The sequence below is a fragment of the Mixophyes fleayi genome, chromosome 6, assembly GCF_038048845.1.
Source record: "Mixophyes fleayi isolate aMixFle1 chromosome 6, aMixFle1.hap1, whole genome shotgun sequence".
NCBI classification, from domain to species: domain Eukaryota; kingdom Metazoa; phylum Chordata; class Amphibia; order Anura; family Limnodynastidae; genus Mixophyes; species Mixophyes fleayi.
In genome coordinates, this window is record NC_134407.1 from 2800335 (window position 1) to 2822317 (window position 21983).

At 42.6% G+C, this 21983-nt stretch overlaps 1 protein-coding gene across 1 annotated transcript; it reads right to left on the reverse strand.

The window, feature by feature from the left end:
* Nucleotides 1-1249: 1249 nt before the first annotated feature.
* LOC142160665 (pancreatic triacylglycerol lipase-like) lies at nucleotides 1250-19259 on the reverse strand. Its single transcript, XM_075215525.1, has 10 exons — nucleotides 19171-19259; nucleotides 16387-16546; nucleotides 15671-15796; nucleotides 15195-15329; nucleotides 8428-8536; nucleotides 7309-7428; nucleotides 4833-4949; nucleotides 3837-3955; nucleotides 1778-1894; nucleotides 1250-1359 (listed from the first exon to the last, which is right to left on the reverse strand). Exons 1-9 carry the CDS (start codon nucleotides 19257-19259, stop codon nucleotides 1784-1786), a joined length of 1086 nt encoding a protein of 361 aa, XP_075071626.1. The 3' UTR covers nucleotides 1250-1359; nucleotides 1778-1783.
* Between the last annotated feature and the right edge of the window lie 2724 nt (nucleotides 19260-21983).

The following is a 21983-nucleotide window of genomic DNA, read 5'->3' on the forward strand; positions in this document are numbered from 1 at the left end:
GTCACCTATTCATTGTGTTTTGTCTGTTCTTGGTTAGTGTAGTGGATAGTGTGTGTTTCCTTTACATGGATGTGCAGGTAATCTATGAAACTGCAAAGGTTTGATATTGAGGACAATAGAGATAAAGATAATGGGGGGGGGGGCGACTACCAATGACGCCTTGTGATGGAATTTCAATAAGTGACACCTGGTTATTATCCCTTGTCTTGTATTTATCAAATGTATATTTGTTGGTTCTCATGGTTCCTCATGTCTGTATTTTAGGGTATTTTATTGTGCTTTGTTGCACTTTGTGCATCTCTTACAAATAAAAACAGAATAGATAAAAAGGAAATAACCTTAGGGAGGTCCGTGGACGGGTTATATCCATCATTATACAACACCCAGCATGTGAGAGCACTATAACACATTGTCGCAGCTTACACAATCTTTACGTAGCAATAAACTGTGTTTTATCTGTGTAGTCAAATTGGGGGGAGGTCTGGGACTTACTGGGGGCTGAGTGTGGTTTTTAGAGGGATATTCTATATAAGAGGAAAATGGGAGTTTTGCATTAATTTGTCTATAGCGTCGTCCTCCATGTTCTATAACGTTATATTGTATGTCCACTTCTCCTTATGCTAACGAGTCAACGGTGGGCGTTGATTCGTTAACACCACAGTTACATTTATAGAATGAGCGTCACGTTGTCGTTCTTGTACATATTTTTGTGTCTCCGACTTAGGAAAATATCCAGTCTTAAGAGGACACCTACAAAACGACTATTCATTAAGAAAGAACAGAAGAAAAACTACTTTAAGGACTAAAACAGGATAAATCCTAAATAAAGGATTTTAATAAAATATAATGTAAAATCACATAGTGGTGCAAAGATGTTTTTAAGAACATTTTCCGAGTTGTACAGAATTACCGTCCTAAACCTTATTGGACCCGTGTAACTCAATTCTGTAACCAGTGTTGGAAGATGTAGACTGTATATAATAAAAAGGAATTACAGCTAGATTGTAACACTTCACCTGATACACAATGTTCTGCTACTGTACAGCCTTAATGTTTTTTGCACCTGTGGATAAAATATTAGTTGACGTAAAAGGTGTTTTGTACGATTGGGATTTAATAATGTAATAAGCCCAGGTAACTGTAATATGCAGCAATCAGGAATAACATAATATTGTGTACTGGGTACAATGATTTATATGTGAGGTCTGTGAGCGGAGTAAGAACCATTTAGTACAAACAGAGACACAGGTTTTCCAAATGAAGCCTTTATTATACGTCATATGTAACATTCACACATTGCCTGGTTGGATTTAGCTGCTGGAATGTGGTGTCCGATGACTTCTGAAGATGTAAATGTAACTAAAAATAAATATAATGAAAAACATTAATAATATACAGTATGTGATTATTCACTCCCTACTGTAAATGATACAGATATTGTAAGTCACAGAGGAGTAACCTTTTATATACGTCACACAAAGCCGAGGTATTTCTTATAATACACAAGTATTCACTAATGATCACTGAGGTGATGACATCAGAAGTCACTGCTTATACTGATAATATTTACAGATGTGTGTATATATATATATTAGCATGTCTTATATGTGTATTATATATGAGATAAAGAGACAAAGATAATATGTTCATCTTGTCTGTGTTGCAGTCTTAGATAAGCTGTACGTGTGATTACATTCTTACTATTATTCTGCTTCTACTGGGAGGCCAGTCCCTGTCTCTACTACTTGTTAGAATGTACTGTTGGTTTGTCATTTACCATTGATTACTGTGTGATGAGGTAAAATACTTGGCTGGTAGCGGTGACTCCTTGGTAGGTATCGGCATAGTGACCCATCTGGGCACATCCGTAACTTGAGCAGGAACTGCAGACGCCCTGTTAAATGATAGATAAAATAGCATCAGAGCGTCAGTTTTAGGAATGTATGGATATGACTTTTATAGATCATCAAAACAGCTCAGTTCACAAAGTCATGAAAATTCAGAAATTCCTGTCCTGAAGAGCTTACAATCTATAGTGTATGGTGGCACCCTGTGAACCTACATTCTTGAAACACAACTATATATAGAAAAACCTGTAAATTATGGAGAGGATGAAATATTTTGTATTGTAGATTATATGGATATTAGAAGTTATGAATAAGGTCGGTGACAATATAGAGGGAAAAAAACATCAGAGCTTTTACCAAGGTCACAAAACCCTGAGGAGTCAAACTACAGTACAGTATATTCACCTGGTAATACTACACTATACACTAAATTATAAGCTACAGTATATTCACCTGGTAATAATACACTATACACTAAATTAGAAGCTACACTATACTGTAGAGTATATACTACACTACATTGCAAACTACAATATAAACTACACATTGTATAATACGCTACAATATAGACTACAATGTGCACGAAATTATATTTTTGTTATTATTATTATTATTATTATTATCATTTTTTGTTATAAAGGGCCGTACGTAAGGGGTGAACAGAGGACACATTCAATGGTAGGAAGGAAAACAAAAGGAAAGAGGGCTGACATCCGAGAGGGAAGGGGAGATATAAATAGGTGGCATTAAGTAGGGGAGGAGAGATAGACAGAGGAATTAGGAGGAGGTCGGCTGATAGACTTGAATTAAGAAATGAGTTTTAAGGGCATGTTTGAAGCCTTGGAGACTAGAGGGTAATCTAATAGGACATGAGAGTGCATTACACGGGTCAAGAGTAGCAGAATCCTTTAGAGTGGTGTGGGACTGATTGTGGGGAGTGAAGGAGAGAGAAGACTCTCGGTGACTACAAGACAGCTGACTTAGGAGACAGGGAAGAGTGTAGTGCATTCAACAGAGAGGGCAAAGAGGGGAGGGGACTCTGGAGAGGAAGTGGGGTGGAGACAATGATTTCAGGAGGAAGAGAGGGAATTCAATTGGCCACAAGGTGCCACCGGACATCGCCTCAATGTTCGGCTGGCATATGGCCGGCCAATACGGTAACAAATGTCCGCTCATTTTCTCCTCTAGTGACACACATACGAGTGCTTTTTAATACAAAGACTGTGCTGTGTCAGTCATCATTATCAGTCGGCAATTACACCTGACCAGTAGCCTGTGCAAATGATACGGCTAAAAAAAATTTACTTAAGAAAAACCAGGAACTTGACTTGGCCACATCTACGTCAGCACTCCCGTAATGTACATGACCTACATTCATCCGGCCCTTCCTACCCCTGTTCCGCCCTTTAAGTAATAGACAACCATAAGTGTCATTTGCGTTGTGAATTGCGTGCAATTGCGTCACTGGCGTAAGGTCCATTTCTGAGCCTGTATAGAGCTATTTCACGGAAAATACGGCACACAAATGGAGTTACGGCAACGGATTAATCAAATACTATATGTACTATGTATGTACTATACAGGCTGTTTGATGTCTCCCATTCTACAGCGCTGCGGAACCTTATGAATAAATAATAATAATGATATTTGAAGTTAATATTGAGCTTTATGACCAATATTTGAGTTCCTGGTACTTTATGTGACTGCAGAATGCTGATTACTTCAAATGTTCGAATAATTTAAACATGCGCCCTTTTCAGTTAATTTTGTTGTGTCTTTTTGGCATTGTTGATCTGTTCAATGTGTCTGACAGATGGACTCAAAGAATTTAAATGTGAGTAATAGTGAAATGATGAAACACAATAACCTAACGTACAAACCGTGGACTATGAAATGAGTCCCAGACACCTTAGTACCCGACATAATAATGAAAGATGTAGCGGGAGACATCTGTAATACAAACTCCCGCGTAAGAAGTATCACACTCACCGATTGGTAGGTATTCCAGTTTGTGCAGGGGTAGCTGGCGAAGGTGTTAGCGTTGGTGATACTGTCCATGTAGTACTCAACAGCTTTCGAGTGGTTACATGAGGCAAAGTTACTGGCTTCTGCAAAGAAAATCCAGACACCAATTATTCTTATTATCATTATTATTGTTGATTTGTATGGTACCACCATGTTCTGCAGAGCTGGACGATTGGGAAAATAGGACATACGTAAAATAGGGACATACAAGGTAGACTAAGTAAATGCAGATCTGCTCATGAGAGAGATTTCATTCTGGGCACAGATGAAATAAAAGGACCAAGTGTGGCTAAATTAAAGGTAAAACTCTGCTGTAGAATACGTTACTGCTGGTATATTTATAGCCTTGCTCACGGCCTAACAGTTTGGGTGTCAGGATGTTGTAAATGAGTAAAATCAATGAGCTTTATTTACAATCATTGCTCCAAGGTGTAAATTTGCACTGCACCACAGCAACTAATCAGCCATCAGCTTCTCTCTGTCTAGTGCAGGTTAGATAATGAGGGGTATGGTGGCTTCTGTGGTATAGTGAAGATTTGCACCTTTGAACCATGTTGGGTGTATTCAGTCATCCTCTAGTCGAGGTCCAGAAATAGTGACATAACTCTGAGGGCCCGATCCATCAAGACACGCGGACTGAGCACAATGTGCGTTTCCTTTAAAACACAAGTTAATCGGGTACACGTATGCCCAAATTCTACAAGGAGCGGATGTGATGATACATTTTGTGAATGATCAGCAGAAAATCAACACTTACGTCCCTTGATGTATTTACGGCAGGAGAAGATCAGGAATCGCACTACAGCCCGGTTATTACAGCACAATGATAAAGAATGTTCTTAGCTTCTATATAACCTGATCTTCAGCAAACAACGCACATTCAGTACAGGCTGCACAGCACCCAGGTAGATGGAATCAGGGACACGGGTGATGTGACTGCAATAAAAAGACATCATTTACCGCTCCAAACATCCACATCAGCGTCAGACACCTCTCGGTACCCCGGACACCCAGGCATTTGGACACCGCCATTGGGGAAGAAATCCAAATGACCAATAACCTGGCTCATTCCAAGGCCTAGAAGACAAATATTTTATGTTAGAGCTTTATATATTACAGCACATGGTCTATATATGTATTAAGTTCATTGTACAAAAATTATACAGAGCAGGGACAGAGTCATTGCTATAGATCCTATAATACTGGAGGAGAACCGTAGTCTGTATTAAGACTCTTTTCTCAATACACAGAAATATATCTAGAGGTCCATAATATTACGATGGTTTATATAACCATCAGAAGAATCACTCAAAGGGTGATTTACAAAGCTGCAAAAGGTGCCCGACAATGCGTTATTGTAACATAATGTGGGCAGAGATGACATAGACCACAGGGGGCAAAATGTAGCTTTGGGATGGGAGAAGCTGGGCAGATTGGATCGAATGGAGGACGCTGGACAATAAGATAACAGTATTTAGGAATGAAGGATACTGGACAATAAGATAACAGTATTTAGGAATGGAGGATGCTGGACAATAAGATAACAGTATTTAGAAATGGAGGATGCTGGACACTAATATAACAGTATTTAGGAATGGAAAATGCTGGACACTAATATAACTGTATTTAGAAATGGAGTATGCTGGACACTAATATAACAGTATTTAGGAATGGAGGATGCTGGACACTAATATACCAGTATTTAGAAATGGAGGATGCTGGACACTAATATAACAGTATTTAGGAATGGAAAATGCTGGACACTAATATAACTGTATTTAGAAATGGAGTATGCTGGACACTAATATAACAGTATTTAGGAATGGAGGATGCTGGACACTAATATACCAGTATTTAGGAATGGAGGATGCTGGACACTAATATAACAGTATTTAGGAATGGATGGTGCTGGACACTAATATAACAGTATTTAGGAATGGAGGATGCTGAACACTAATATAACAGTATTTAGGAATGGAGGGCGCTGGACACTAATACAACAGTATTTAGGAATGGAGAATGCTGGACACTAATATAACAGTATTTAGGAATGGATGGTGCTGGACACTAATATAACAGTATTTAGGAATGGAGTATGCTGGACACTAATATAACAGTATTTAGGAATGGATGGTGCTGGACACTAATATAACAGTATTTAGGAATGGAGAATGCTGGACACTAATATAACAGTATTTAGGAATGGATGGTGCTGGACACTAATATAACAGTATTTAGGAATGGAGTATGCTGGACACTAATATAACAGTATTTAGGAATGGAGGATGCTGGACACTAATATAACAGTATTTAGGAATGGAGGATGCTGGACACTAATATAACAGTATTTAGGAATGGAGGATGCTGGACACTAATATAACAGTATTTAGGAATGGATGGTGCTGGACACTAATATAACAGTATTTAGGAATGGAGGATGCTGGACACTAATATAACAGTATTTAGGAATGGAGGATGCTGGACACTAATATAACAGTATTTAGGAATGAATGGTGCTGGACACTAATATAACAGTATTTAGGAATGGAGGGCGTTGGACACTAATATAACAGTATTTAGGAATGGAGAATGCTGCACAATAATATAACAGTATTTAGGAATGGAGAATGCTGGACACTAATATAACAGTATTTAGGAATGAGGGCTCTGGACACTAATATAACAGTATTTAGGAATGGAGTATGCTGGACAGTAATATAACAGTATTGAGGAATGGATGGTGCTGGACACTAATATAACAGTATTTAGGAATGGATGGTGCTGGACACTAATATAACAGTATTTAGGAATGTAGGATGCTGGACACTAAAGTAACAGTACTTAGGGATGGAGGGCGCTGGACACTAATATACCAGTATTTAGGAAAGGAGGGCTCTGGACAATGAAGTAACAGTATTTAGGAATGGAGGGCTCTGGACAATGAAGTAACAGTATTTAGGAATGGAGGGTTCTGGACAATGAGGTAACAGTATTTAGGAATGGAGGGCGCTGGACACTAAAGTAACAATAGGCAGAACTTTGAGTCTTTTACATTTACAGACAGGCGCAGTCCAAGCATAGACAACGATGACGCAAAGAGTCTGCACATAGAAGTGCATTTTATATGGTTTGGACTCACTGAAACAATGAGAAGATTAGGCTAGCAATGTAACCTGGGACATGTAGTTCCACAGCAGATGGAGCGCTTCACAATGCTTACGTCTGATTTAGATCGACCTCTAGACCAAGGTTTCAAATGATACCAGAACATCACTGTTATTAAACCCAGGCAGCACTTCCTCTTACATCAGACAATAAACATATGATAATGTACTAATACCCTCTCTAATAGTAGTACGGTTATTTTAGATAAGCAGAAAAGGGCCCAGAGCAGTAAGACAATCATCAAATGCAAAACAGCTACAAAAATACCAACCAAAGCTGGGAAGAAGAGGACCAGCATCTGTGTGGATCACATCAACGAGAGCAGCATCCGACAAGTCCAGTCTCACTTCTGTGGGTGTGTTCTGGAAGTATGGCTCAGCTGGGTCCAGACCTGATGGGTGAGAACCGACAGAAGGAATAAATCCACCAGACATACACAGCAGTATCGTTCTGCAGGTGTAACCAACCAGGTGTATTGTTCTGCAGTTGTATCTATAGAGTATATTTCTGCAGATGTAACAAATCTGTGTATCGCTCTGCAGGTGCAACTAAACAGGTGTATCCCTCTGTAGATGTAGCTAGACAGGTGTATCCTTTTACAGACGTAACTAAAATTGTGTATCCTTTTGCTGGTGTGTAATGTGGGGTCTGGTTCTGCAGATGTAATTAAACAGGTGTTTTGTTCTGCAGGTGTAACTAAAATGGTGTATTACTCTGCAGTGTGATTGAGCTGGTGTATAGTTCTGTCGCTGTAACCAATCAGCAGTAGCATTCTGTCTGTGTAACCAATCAGCTCTATCACTCTGCAGGTGTAACTAGCTGTGAGAAGCCAATCTGCTCGGGTTTTACATACATTGTTACATATACTGTGTCCTCACCTATCTTTGTATACACACTAATTGTCTCAATTGTTTTCCTATCATAGCATCATAAATCTTTTCTATCACTCTGTTTATTTATTTTCCAATTTAAAAAATTCTCCTGTTCAGGCGCTCCTCTTCCATGAGTTTAACTGGTCATCCCAAATCTAATTAGATGTTCCCTGCCTTTATCTGCTATTTCCAGCTCATCCCACGTTCTTACCAGACCCCATTGGCTATTTCCAGCTCTCCCTACACCTCATTGGCTATTTCCAGCTCTCCCTACACCTCATTGGCTATTTCCAGCTCTCCCTACACCTCATTGGCTATTTCCAGCTCTCCCTACACCTCATTGGCTATTTCCAGTTAATCCCCACAGCTCATTACTTCCTGTTCTTTCTCACGCCTAATTTCTTTTCTCAGTTTTTCCCCACAGCTCATTGGCTAGCCATTGCTCTTCTGTAGTTTTCTTTGGGCATTTTTTTAACTCTTCCAGTGGATGTCATAAATTCTAAGTCCTGATTGGTCACCTGTTATCCTAGAGATGCCTCTCATCCTCTTTCCAGCCTCCCCAGCCGTGTGTGCCCCCAAGCTGTGGCCAATCAGATGGACGTTGGAAGGAGAATAGCCAAAGTTTTTCTGGAAACAAACATATTGTATTAATATATATCATTACCGGTTTCCGTAGTGAAATAGTAACAGCATTTAGTAAATAAAATAGTGGATTAGGTTCCTGGGCGCATGAAACTTTGTACATAAACATTGAAAAATGGATAAACAAGTAAACAATTTATTAAATTATATAACATGAGCACGTTCTGGCCAGAACAGTTTAAAAACATAATAGAGAAATATAGCGTGCAACTGTATATATATTATGCTGAGTATAAGTATATACAATAGTGGGTGCAGAGATGACAAATGGCAGATATAGATCTGATAAGTCCAATGGTATTAAAAATGGTTGAATATGAGCATACGAGGAGATGTTGAAAAAAGTCAATTGCAAGTCCATCTAACTCCCACATATATCCGAACGATAAAGGGGCATAAATCTGAAGAACTGCAAAAGTACATATGAAACTCACATTTGAGTAGTATTGAAGTCACGTCAGTTTGAAATGTCCTCCTCCTGCAAGTCGGGAGTTCCTTTTCATACCCTAGTGACGGGTAGATGTTTTCGTTGGCCCCGCAAAGATGTGCAGTGGAGAGGTGGCGCATGCGCGCTCCGAGCGTCCAGACGCTGACTATCACCTTGCCGATGCTCTAAGCAGTTTCTGTAGTGCAGACGGAATGGCTAGGATTCTAGCGGGCTGGAGCCCCACAATTGTGAAATAGTAGTGGGTAGTGGCACAATGTGAAGAATACGTACGAGTGGATGATAGTATAGTAACATAGTAACATAGTTGATGAGGTTGAAAAAAGACACCAGTCCATCAAGTTCAACCTATTTTGGATCTCCTGCGATCCTGCACTTATATTTGAAATTAATCCAGAGTAGGCAACCGCCCATCTGTTTCAATTTTGAAAATCCCCCCCCCCCCCCTACATATGATGTAGCTGGAGTCAACCAACGCGTTTCATGGATTGACTCCATCTACATCATACTATAATGCCTCAACTATTTAACTTTTTTCTAGTAACAGCATTTAGGTTATAGAGCATTCCAAGAACAAGAGGCCAACGCGTGAAACTGGAGACGGAGACTGAAACCTGACCTATGGAAGGATTTAATTACAGAAAGGGTGACTGATCCACAGAGCTGTCTCCCAGCAGAGGTGACTGGTACTAACAGGAGGTCATTGATGAAGCGTAAAATGACAGAGCAGCGACCAAAAATCAACTTTGGTACCAGGGTGCGCTTCAATCTGTGCAAATTGTAGAAGAGAAGTTCATACAGGCTGATGGGAGGAGTTGGGTGGAGACAAGACTTTCCTTGCTACTTATGGAGCAGGAGCTGGACTGGCTGATGCACTGTGGATGAAATTGACCCCTCTCAGCCCATCACTGACATTTTGGAGCAGCAATCAACAGCTTCACAGGTCACCTGCTCCTCCTCCATTGTCCAGCACGCCATGTGGGGGCACCACGGGGACATTAAGAGCACTCGATGAGGGTTCAGAGTTTTAGACAGCTCCTAAACATTGGCGCCTTCTGTGGCAGCCTCGGTTCACCTAATGCTAGTGCTGGAACACCTGCGCTCCTAGTTTGTGGTTCAATTCAAAAACAAGATTTCATTTAGTGGAACCTGAAGAGGGAACATTTAAGGGGTGCTCCTTGCTGTGTGCAGGGGTGCACGGCCATCTTCCTTGTGCAAAAAGAAGTTTATTTTTGGATCAGTTCTGGGCTGGCGGTGCCGGGTCTCATCCACTATAGGGACGTATTTCGCACCTTCATGTTGCCCCTTGGTGGAGAAGCAACATGCCATATGTAAACTTTTTAGCCCTGTTGTTCTCAAGAAGTATCAGTGATTGAAATGTAACATCTCCTTGGAAAAGTACTTCAGGGATTAAATTCCGCCTCCACAGGGAACACACAGGAGTTGAGTGAATTAAGGTACCATTGTTCCTTCTGTTTGCTCCCTATTGTCCACTAGTGAGCTCTACAGACAGCCAGGAGCCGAACCCAGCAGGAGTCACATGGGGGAAACACCTGGGGGGAGGTAGGGGAGGGGGCTGGATAGTGTGAGGAGGCTAAAAGAGGCTACCCTAAGAGCTGGACATAAGAGTGACTGATTTTGGCCAAAAGGTGATGCTCTGCCAGAGATTCGATATGGAACATATCCCACTGGATTTATTTGAACTGATTTCCTCGCTTGTTGGACCTGCTATCGTTAAGGGGGCCGTGCTGTATTTAATCCTGTTCTGCAGAATAAATCATCCTTCTATTTCTCCTCTAATACCGTGTCTGAATGATTTGGGAACCACATTTCTCATATTTGGTGGCAAGCAATGGGATCACTCAGTGACAAGCACGGAATTGGAAAGGCACGGCAGAATGGAGGCAGCAGCACAAACATATGGAAACACCAAGAAAGGAATCCTGCAGGAAATTTGTCAGGCAAGAAAAATTTACATCAACTCAACGAATACCAGGGTTTCCCTTATCGAAAAATTGGCTTAGTGGGATGTAGAAAACCCTGCTGAGGAAGAGGAGGACGTGGTTCAGAACCCATCAGAGAACCTTCGTAATGGAACCAGGGGGATGACAACTCAGACAGCTGAAAAAACCGTCAGCAACACGGAACAGCTGCAGATTTGGTTGGATGTACTTGGACCAGGAGCTGCCACACATGAGAGGGCAGCAGTATTGGGAGCAGCGCTGGGTAGACCGGTCATGGTACTTGCAATGGCATCAGTGTCAGCATTGGAAGGAAGACAGATCCTGCGACTAGGATATCACGATGTTCCACGCTTTGTGGAATCAGCCACGGACATTGACATTCACCTTCAGTTTTTTGAATCCATGATGTCAATGCATGATATATGTGGTGAAGTGGTCGAAATATTTGATACCTACTTTGATGGGCAGGAGGCATACCATGCCCTGAGCCCAGAGCAAGGAAGAGACTACCAGGAGATTCGGAATGTATTGTTGGCTCAATATGCGGTCACTAAGTTCAGAACCATGGCAAGAAACAGTGACTCTTCTTAAATGGAATTTAGCAGTTTATTGCAAAGAAACTGTAATCGGTGGCTAGAAGGGAAGCAAGCCACGACCTTAAAGGACATTAAAAACATATTTATATTGGAGCAGCTATTGAATAAAATGGCACTAAAAGTGGGTGGTGGACAGAAATCCCACCAACCTAGAGAAAGCAGCAGCATTAGCCCATAAATTCCTGGTGAATCGCCCCCGATGGAGAGGACCTGGTAGAGGTTAATGGGCAACTATCTGAAGGACCCCTCCCGATCAAGATACACCACTGGCTACATCACACCCCATGTCGTCAGGTACCCCAGCTGCCCATTCTAGTGAGCTCAAACCTCATGGTTGAGCAGTATCTGACCCTAGGTGGTGCTACACTTGCCAACAACAGGGACATATACAAAGTGATTGCCCACAGGGAGGAAGACTATTTCCTGGAGCGAGACCAGCTGTGCACCGAGTTTCAGTGTGTCAAGGAACATCAATTGAGGGTGGGGTGGGGTACTACTATCCTGATGCACCCGAGGCGGAGCAAGTAGTCTATCAGGAGGAGGTGGTAGCGGCAATCGGGAAGGCAATCCCTGCATATATGAAGAGACACCATTGAAATCCATAGAAGCTGAACATATTGCCCAGGCTCTCATGGATATCTTTAGCTGTGTAGTATTCCCTCAAAAAGTAGTCACTGACCAGGGAACGCAATTTTAAGGCGACTTGCTTCAGACAGTATGGGACAAATTTGGGGTCCATCCCTTCCGCACAACTCCTACCATCCCCAAACTAACGGGCTTTTCAAGAGATTTAATGGGACCCTTAAGCAGTTGCTGCGGGCATATCCTGAGTCGGAGGGGGGAGACTGGGAGAAGTCATTGCAGCAGCTATTATTCGCGTACCGCAAAGTGCCGCAGGATTCTACTGGGATCTCTCCTTTTGAGTTATTATATGCTCGAGGGGTACGGGGACCTAGTCTGGGAAAGCTGGGAAGAGTTATTCCAGGAGGTTTCCGTCTTGGAATATGTGGTAGAAATGAGGGATAGACTGCAGAGGTTGATGCAGCTCGCTCATTACCATATGCTGGGGGCGCAGGAACAGCAGCGCCAATATTATAACCAGGGGGTTTGAGAAAGGGAGTGAGAAGTTGTACAGAAAGTGATGGTGCTAGTACCTGCCTGGAAGCACAAATCACAGGCGACCTGGGCAGGGCCTTATACCGTAGTGGACAGACAGGGCTGGGTAGATTACGTTATTGCACTAGATCGAATCGGACAGCGGGTGGGTACCTATCATATTAATCGGTTAAAAGAGTACGTCACCAGGGAAATAGGGGCCGTGACAATCTGCTGCCCACCTATGGACGACCCAGAGACTGACTCCATCCCTGACATTCTTGCAGCAACCAGAAAGAACTTAGGGGTGGAGACAGTGCCTGCAGGCCAGCAGTTAACAGGAGCCCAGGCTCAACAGATGAAGGGAGTATTGGAGCGGCTTCAGTTCACCAGCAGGCCTGAGTGCACTCAATAGAGGCCCATCATGTTGACACCGAGGAGGCTCGGCCTATTCGGCAACCAGCTTAACGCGTGAGTCCCGAGGTTCTTGACATGATCAAAAAAGAGGTAGATGAAATGCTGGCACTGTGGGTCCTTATATAATCCAAAAGTCCCTGGGTGGCCAGTGTGGTGGTATTGCCCAAGAAAGACAGGAGTTCACGCTTCTGCGTGAATTATAGGAAGTGACGGTGACAGACGCGTATCCCATGCCCCGGGTAGATGAGCTGTTAGACAGGCTGGGGGTGACTAGCTATGTGTCCATGCTGGACCTTAGTAAGGGGTACTGGCAGATACCCCTTACCAGGGGGGCACAGGAGCAATCCGCGTTCATCACCTTGTTTGGAATGAAGAATGCCACGGCCACCTTTCAGAGTACAGTAGACCAGGGTGTGAGGAGTTCGCCCAGGCATACCTGGATGATATAGTTATTTGTAGTGAGACCTGGGAGAAACACCTGTAACATGTGGCCCAAGTCTTAGTCCGGATAAACCAGGCGGGGTTGACGATCAAAACTGACAAATGTCAGATGGTGATTGCGGAAGTATTGTACCTTAGGCACAAGGTTGGTGGAAGATATATTTGATCGGAATCGGCAAAAATTGATGCCATTCTGAATTGGCCTCACCCCACCAGCTAAAAAGAAGTACGCACCTTCCTTGGGACGGTGGGGTACTGTCACAAGTTTGTGCCCAGTACAGCACCATTGCCAAGCAGCTGACTGATTTGACGCCCAAAGAGTAACCCGACAAATTGACTAGACCCCTGAGTGTGAGCAGGCATTTTCATATCTTAAGGATATCTTGTCCCGGTTCCCAGTATTAGCAGCCCCTGACTTCCAATGGTGGTTCATTGTGCAAACAGATGCCTCGGGCTGTGGAATAGGAGCTGTCTTGAGTCAAGTAGGGGAGGATGGTTATGAACACCCAGTGGCCTATCTCTCCCGGAAACTTCTTGCATACACAACTATTGAAAAGGAGTACCAGGCCCTAGCTTAGGCCCTCAAAAAGTTGCAGCCACACTTATATAGGCACAAGCTCTTGCTGGCTACAACGCACCGCAGGAGACAATGGACGGAGCTTGTTCCTACAACTGTATTTCTTTCTCCCACGAAAAGGGTACAGATCACAAGAAAGCGGATGGCCTGTCCCATCAGCAGGAACCAGACTGCAAGCCTCGGCGTACCGTACCCCTGAAGCCGTCCAGCCAGATTTTCTCACCACTGGGTACACAGACTAAAAAGTGGGGGGAGGAATGTAAAGCAACAGGCTTGGTGTATGGTACCAGTGTTACAACTCCTTAATATAATCCATACCCAGACTGCACTTTTAGCCCTGTAGTTTTCAGGAAGTACCAGTGATTGAAATGTAACATCCCCTTGGAAAAGCACTTCAGGAGTTAAATTCCACATCCACAAGGAACACTCAGGAGTTGAGTGAATTAAGGTACCATTGTTATTTCTGTTTGCTCCCTATTATCAACTAGTGAGTTCTACAGACATCCAGGAGCCGGACCCAGCAGGGGTCACCTGGGGAAGACACCTGGGGGAGGTAGGGAAGGGGGCTGGATAGGGTGAGAAGCCCACCAATCGAGACCTTTTGCACCTGCCCTGGGCAGGCAGTTCCCAAGGTGGGATTATGAAGTGATAAAAGCGTCTACCCTGGGAGCTGGACATGAGAGTGGCTGTCTTTAGCCAAGAGGTGATGTTCTGCTAGAGAGCCCTTGTGGAACATATCTCACTGGATTTATTTCTACTGATTTGCTCAGAGTAAATCATCCTTCTATTTTTCCTCTAATACCGTGTTTGAGTGAATTGGGAACCACGTATCCTGACACAGCAGTGTAACCAGTAGTATAACCAGCAGTGTGACCAACATTCTACATAGATGTCTACCCACTGCTGCCATGTACTGACCTACACTGACATCTGACAACACAGGAATGGAAGCCTCTGATCGATCATACAAGAAGAACTGACAGCCCCGGTATCTGTAGCGATGAGCACAATTGTGTGATAACAGATCTGTATTGTGACTCTAGCTTAATCAGTTTTCTAAGACTATGAAGACAGATTAGTCATAGAACTATTTATAGGTTATCATTACCGATAGAATGTCTACAAAATAGGCCACTTCTGCCCCCACCACACGGATGTTATTAGACGCCTGTGAGTACAGAGTATGGGCTCCACCGCTCCAGTCCACGCTAATGCAGTTTGAGTCTTCAACCTGTAACAGTGTCTGGAAGAAAACATAATATAATGAAACATTATATATTATGAACATTTAGTGATGACATGTACAGTATTATGGAAAAGATTCACATATGTGGATGTTACTGCCTCTATTTCTTCTGTGCCTGTTGTGTCTGCAGCCTCTTCACCCGGGATCATCAAGACTGTATATAAATTGTGTTGTATTATAATATCTGTAAAAGTGAGTACGCACTCACAGAACTGCAACATTAGAAGACAACACCATTGTATATATATAAAGATCTTAGTTGTGTCTATTTGGGAGGCAGTGAAGCAGTGAAGACTCAGACGGACGTCTAACGACAACCAGGAATCAGCTCTTCATACCCTGCACATGTCGGGCCGCCAACCGGAATCTCCACTAGAAGTAAAGCCATGGATCACAAAGCGGGTTTTCCTGGATGTACGGAAATTAGATGAGGAGATGGTGGAAGGGTCAACAGCGCTGATCACCTGCAGGAATAGAGTTATACAAGTTAAACTATGTACAGGCTCATTTAATAAGGTAACAAATAAACTAGGATATTAACATAACTAAATTATATGCCGGAAATAGCTGACAAACTGTCCAACTCCAATAAAACAGATAGATGGGCTGGTTGTCATTCTCTGGGGCAGCTTACAGTGTCCCGTTAATATGAACAATCTGGACAAACTATAAATTGCGGCAGAGAAGTGATTTTACTGACATGCTGTGCTTGATCACTTCAGCTTTTTGTCCTGTATCGGCACCACCTTTGTCTTACAACTGCAGGAGATGCATCAAGGACAGCACAGGGCACTGCAGAGTATTTTTAGCTTTATGCCTCTCATCTATGAAAATATAAATGTCTGGGTTTAATTGTCTTTTGACATGAAATTGGCTCGCTACTGCTCTTTTTTTAATTGATATTTTGTCTGTAAATCATTCAATGTTGGGGCTTACTTTATGCAATATTTACAATTCTACATTATTTTGTAAATATTTTATAGTCAATTTCCGCTTCTGCTCATTAACATAGAATGTTAATTGCTTTCAGTACACTGAATCCGGGGAGTCTCACCTGGTAGCGGTTCTGATTATCCCTGGTGAATAGCAGGAAGCGTGTGTTAATCTGCTCCGGGGTCCATGGTAATCTTGTAAAGGGTCGTTCTACAGTTCCCGAATAAGGTGCGGCATCAGAAAAGCAGCCGAGTCTGTCGAAGCAAACCTCGGCACCTAAAAATCAGGACAATCATTATAATAATAGACTCTATATCATAATTCTTATATTATTATAAGTCTGTAAGTTATTTTAGCCCATACACAGCTCACACCCTCACTATTGGAGACAGTGTTCAGAATTCAAATCCTGTGCTGTGATTTATAAGAATTTTTAGGGGCACATTTATGAAAGTGCGAAAATCACTCTCCTCTCTTAAGGGTTATTCTCCTCCAATTGCAGGGCTTAACATACCCTCTTTATGGGGCACTTCTCAAGCGGCCCTTTAAATGAGGGTCTCTCCCCTCTTATTACTCCTCACTACATTGCATGTAAAACATCTCCCACATTCAGGGCATAGTCCCACTTGCCTTCATGCGGCATCTGGCTAAGAACCCACTCCCAGGGTGCAGAGCCTTCATTCTTATGTGGACCCGCTTGGTTTGTGGGGACTCTTGGTTATTAGGGACTCTTTCTGCCCTCTTTCTCCCCTTTTTGTTCCATACAATCTCCTCTCATGGCAGCTGCCAATTACCTGCCCCTTCTGGAGCCTCCTTCTTGGGGTATCCCTACTGATGGGGATCGCTTTCTACATGTACCACGTGGCAGCCACCAAAATCTCACTCCCGGGATTGTCAGGAATACCAGGACCTCTTCCCCTCCTGTCCTGGATCCCCAGGACAGGAGGGGCGCTACACAAAACTCGGAGTGTTAAAAGGCATGATGTCCCTACTCAACCCCACCCACTCTAAGTGAGGCCCGCAACTCGCTCCTAAACTGCCTCACCTGCTGTCACAAAGCTGGCAAACATTACACTACTGCGGTGGGAGACGTGGTGCAATGCAATGATCATGTTATTGCGCTGGGGGGGAAGAGCCATAATGATGTGAGTCCCCCCACCCGCCCATTTTGGCAGGATGCTGTAGGGTGGCCTGCTCTCCTGGGAGTTCAGGATAACATTTTGGCAGACTCCCAGACATTCCAGGAGAAGTCCAGAGATGTGTGTGTGGGGGGGGGGGGGGTTTATTGCCCAGATCTCCCCCATCCAAGCAACATTAAACTCAGCGGTACCCTTATTTGATGCTTTAGGTTGTCTAGTTTTCAAAATGACATTGCCTTGTTTGGCTACCTATATAGTTTCTAAACATTTTATGCATTTCATTCAATATCATGCAAAATGTTGGGTGGGATTACCTGGACCTTTGTAACTGTGGTACTCCATCCAGTGGGAGTACCATTTGTTTGCAGCTCTAACACATAAAATACTGTTTTTTAAAAAATGTATTTCTGTATTGCCATCTCTGTGTAAGTTACACATAGACGGATTGTACAGGAAAAAAGTGTTCTACCTTTCACAGCACCAAGGAAGAAAATACCAATGGTCCAGACAAGCAACATCTATAGGAAACAGAGAGGAAACACAGTAATATATCCCATTAAATATAGAGTACAGTACACACTGATATCACACTGATACATTACACTGAATTAAGTGTGATATCACTGTGTGTGCTCTTTATTCACACTCACCTTCATCCCTGCAGACTCACTGTCAGCTGCACATTGATAAGGACATTACACTATATATATATAGACACATGTAAAGATGGGAGGAGTCAGTATATATAGACACATGTACAGATGGGAGGAGTCAGGTCATACGTCCTCCAGCACAATTAATAATTAAGAGCATTTATCCTACATTCTATTAATATATCTGCTACTGTGGCAGATGTTGGACAAGTGCACTGTATGTTTTTTGCAGAGATTCTTTAATGTGGGAAATTACCAGCTCTGGTACAACAGAAACCAGTGACAATTGTGTAGAATAATAAAATAAAATATAATTTTTTTCTGTTCTCTGTATTCCTAAATAGTGTAATTTGTTAAAAAATTTTATGGAGGTCATTTACGAAACACAAAACATCAGGGGCTTAATACGGTTGTTTAAAAAGAGCGTAGTTCTTCTCGTCTTCAATTCAAAGCATTTCTTAAGATACGTTACGATTTGTATCTGGGTGGAAAGATGTTCTGTATAAACAGTACTTTCCGTAGGTAGACACACAGCGCAGAATGAAGTATATGCACAAGTGTATGGACAATAATTTCACTTCAGAATGCACATAACTTTTATCTGATCATAAACTAAAATAAAACTGGTAATGTTATAATAAATTTAAAAATATATATATATAATACATATATTTTTGGTTTATTTTGCATAAATTATTTTAAATTAAATGTATACAGTTGTTCTGTGACAGCTGCTGAGACACATACGTGTGATTTTGTAAACAATGACTATGACATGTTGACTATGACTCTGCACAACCAGGAACATATCTGGTTCGCAGAAGTCACAAATCTTGTTGTGCACCAGGCGGTCCATCCTGATGCAAAAACAAGTAGCTTTGTTTGTGTGGATTAAGTGCACTTTGTAAATGAGGCCCTATGGAGGGAAGTAGAATAAAAGTAGAATAAAAAAAGGTGATTATAACGTTACTGCACTGTGGAATATGTTGGCAGTATATGAATAAATCCCTTTCCTAAAGCCTCATCATGGATACTGATGACGTCAGCCCCAACCCCTGGCCCCTCTCATCCTTACTATCACCCCCAGCCCCCATCACATAACCTCCCACTCACCTTGCACCTCCAACCGCTCCAATCTCCGCCCCCAGTTCTACGTGACTTTGCTGTTTGGTTTTCCCACCTCCTCTCCACTGACCTCCCATTCTTTCTCTGGGAATGGAACATTCCCTTTGACACTCCTGTCAGTACAGCTATCTTTAAAGTCCCCGCACTCATCTCCTCCCAATGGACATTATCTCCCGGCCACCATTACAGTCATTCTCTGCACCTCATCTTTTCCCACCTTTGTGACATCTACAACTTCTGCAATCTTTCCCCTCTTTAATCACAAGCTCCTCTCCTTCATCCTTTCCCTACCTCCTGTTCACCATCCCTGCACAAAGTAGCATGTACTCCAAAGCACCTTAATGGCCTCAACCCTATTCTCTTCTCGAACCACTCTAGAACTTCTCCTTGCTCAATTTCTTCTTAGTTCTGCCCCAACATTAAAGTCTTTCTCTCTTATTACCACACTCTCTTAATGCCCTTGACGCTGCAGTTCCAGCCACTCCACTTCACCTGCATCACTCCAAACCCCAACCCCAACCCAAATTCAGCTCTTACACTGACTACAACCACTATAAATTCATCCATTCTTCTTACTACACCACCCATTCTCTCACCAAACAAACCTACTTAAAAATTTTCATTTCCCCCCAGTCCAGCAATCCCAGCTGCCTCTTCATTACTGTCAATTCACTACACTGTCCTCTGTCTCCTCTCGTATACTCTGCACTCATCTCTGAAGACTTTGCCACAAATTTAAAGTTAAATTTAACACCATCCTCATGAAATCTCCTTTCGCTAGATTGATCTCCCTGTGCCTACCCTCTGAGTCTGCCACCTTGCCACCCTTAGCACCTTCCCTCCGAGGTCCTCACTCTCCTCTGTTCTTTTTCTTCCACAATCTTCTTCCTTGACCCAGTTCCCTCTGAATTCCACTGCTCTCTCTCCCTCAATGCTTGCCCTGGTGTCTTCCCCTCCACCATCAAACATGCACTTATTTCCCCTTAGGTTCCAAAATGATTTAACGACTTATCTTCAACCATCTTATTCACTTTCTCATGACTCTATCATTGACTCCCTTCAGTCTGGCTTTCACACTCTCCAGTCTACCAAATTTGCCCTCAACAACAGTGATCAATGACCTAGTTTATGCTAAGTCAAAGTGCCAACTTCTCCTTTCTTGTACTTCTTGACCTTTCACCTACTTTTGGCACTCTCGCTCACTGTATCTTTTTTAATACCCTTTACTCCTTTGGCCTCCACAATACTGTACTCTCCAGGCTTGAATCCAACCTCCCAGGTCGCTTCTTCAGTTTCTCTGTTTCTGACAAGGCTCTGTTCTTAGTCCTCTACTCTTCTCCATCTACACCTCCCGTGTCAGTAAACTCATACACTCCTTCATCATCCACTACCACCTCTACACAGATAACACCCAAATTTACCTTTCCTCTTCCGATCTCTCACCCTCTTTTCTATCATGTGTGTCCAAATATCTCTCCGCCATCTCCACCTGGATAATCCAATGCTTCGTCAAGATCAACAGATCCAAATCTGAGCTTGTTATCTGTCCCCTGCCAACATCTCCCTCTCAGTCAACATCACTCTCTCCCCTGTCCCCTACACAAGCTGCCTCCGTATCATTCTCTATCTCAGCTTCACCTCTGACATTGAGTCCTTTTTCGCAATCTTGTTGCCAAAATAAGTCCATTCCCCACTCAGGAAGTAAAAAAAAAACCTCATCCACTATAACATCACTTCCCGCCTTGACTTCTGTATCCTGCTCCTCACCCGCCTTTCCCCTCTACAACCCATCCTGAATTCTGTGGCTAACTTCCTCTCCCACAGTTCCTCGGCTGCTGCCCACCTCTGTAAATCCATTCACTTGCTCCCAATTGCTTTCAGAATTCAAGCTGCCTTTCCTTACCAACAAGGCCCTCTCTCCCTTTATACATCTATGTCCTCATCACGAGATACACCCCAGCTCCACCACTCTGCTCCGGCTATGATCTTCAACTCTTTTCTCCTCTCATAACTTCCCACTCTCATCTTAAAAACTTCTCCCACCTATGGACAGCCATGTATATACACACCCTCTACTTCCTCTCTGTCCATGCCATCTGGTGTTAATGCAATTACGGTACAAAACTTTCACTCATTTTATATTGTATATCTCTGATGACAATAGTATTAAAGTAATTTCATAGTTTTAAAATAAGCATTGCCCAATCAATTGTATGTGTTTCCAAAGCACAAAGTGATTTATTTTAGCAGATGTAAATAGTCAACAATTCAATACATTATTATATTATGACAAAGTACAGTACAGCCAATACCAAAAGATAAGTACATACCAATGCTATCGCATGCGCTCGCTGCGCACCCACGGGACCCGGTGGACAGTATATCTGTTAGAATACTGTGTCAGAGTTGACTGAGAGCCAGGGGGTGTGCAGCTATGATTATATACAGTACAGTGTTACACTTGAACAATATAGATGACGTAGATTGTTTCTATAGGTCCAGACGTTGGGTGGGTCCAGGGTAAACAGGTCATAGGTTGATTCAATCTAAGGAATCCAAAGGTGGGGGTCGTCTCTCCAGGGGGTCTGCTCCTTTCATAGCCAGCATCATACAAAGGATTATTCCCTAATATCAATAACTAAAGTATGCAATGTGCGATCTCTTCGCCGACTGCACCGGACAGCTGCTGATGAATAGGGTTTTAGTATGATACCAGACATGCCACATGCCACAACCTGAACCATATATATCACTGAAGTGTACATATAATCATTATATATATATTTATATATATATTCTAC

What these genes read in the sequence shown, in the direction of transcription:
- LOC142160665 (XM_075215525.1), bottom strand. Translation starts at nt 19,259, where the DNA reads ATGGGAGGTCAGTGGAGAGGAGGTGGGAAAACCAAACAGCAAAGTCAC. An exon ending in TGATGTGGATGTTTGGAGCG is followed by an intron (nt 3,956 to 4,832) that starts GTAAATGATGTC and finishes TTTTCTTTGCAG; the next exon opens with AAGCCAGTAACTTTGCCTCA. An exon ending in ACTGGAATACCTACCAATCG is followed by an intron (nt 1,895 to 3,836) that starts GTGAGTGTGATA and finishes ATCATTTAACAG; the next exon opens with GGCGTCTGCAGTTCCTGCTC.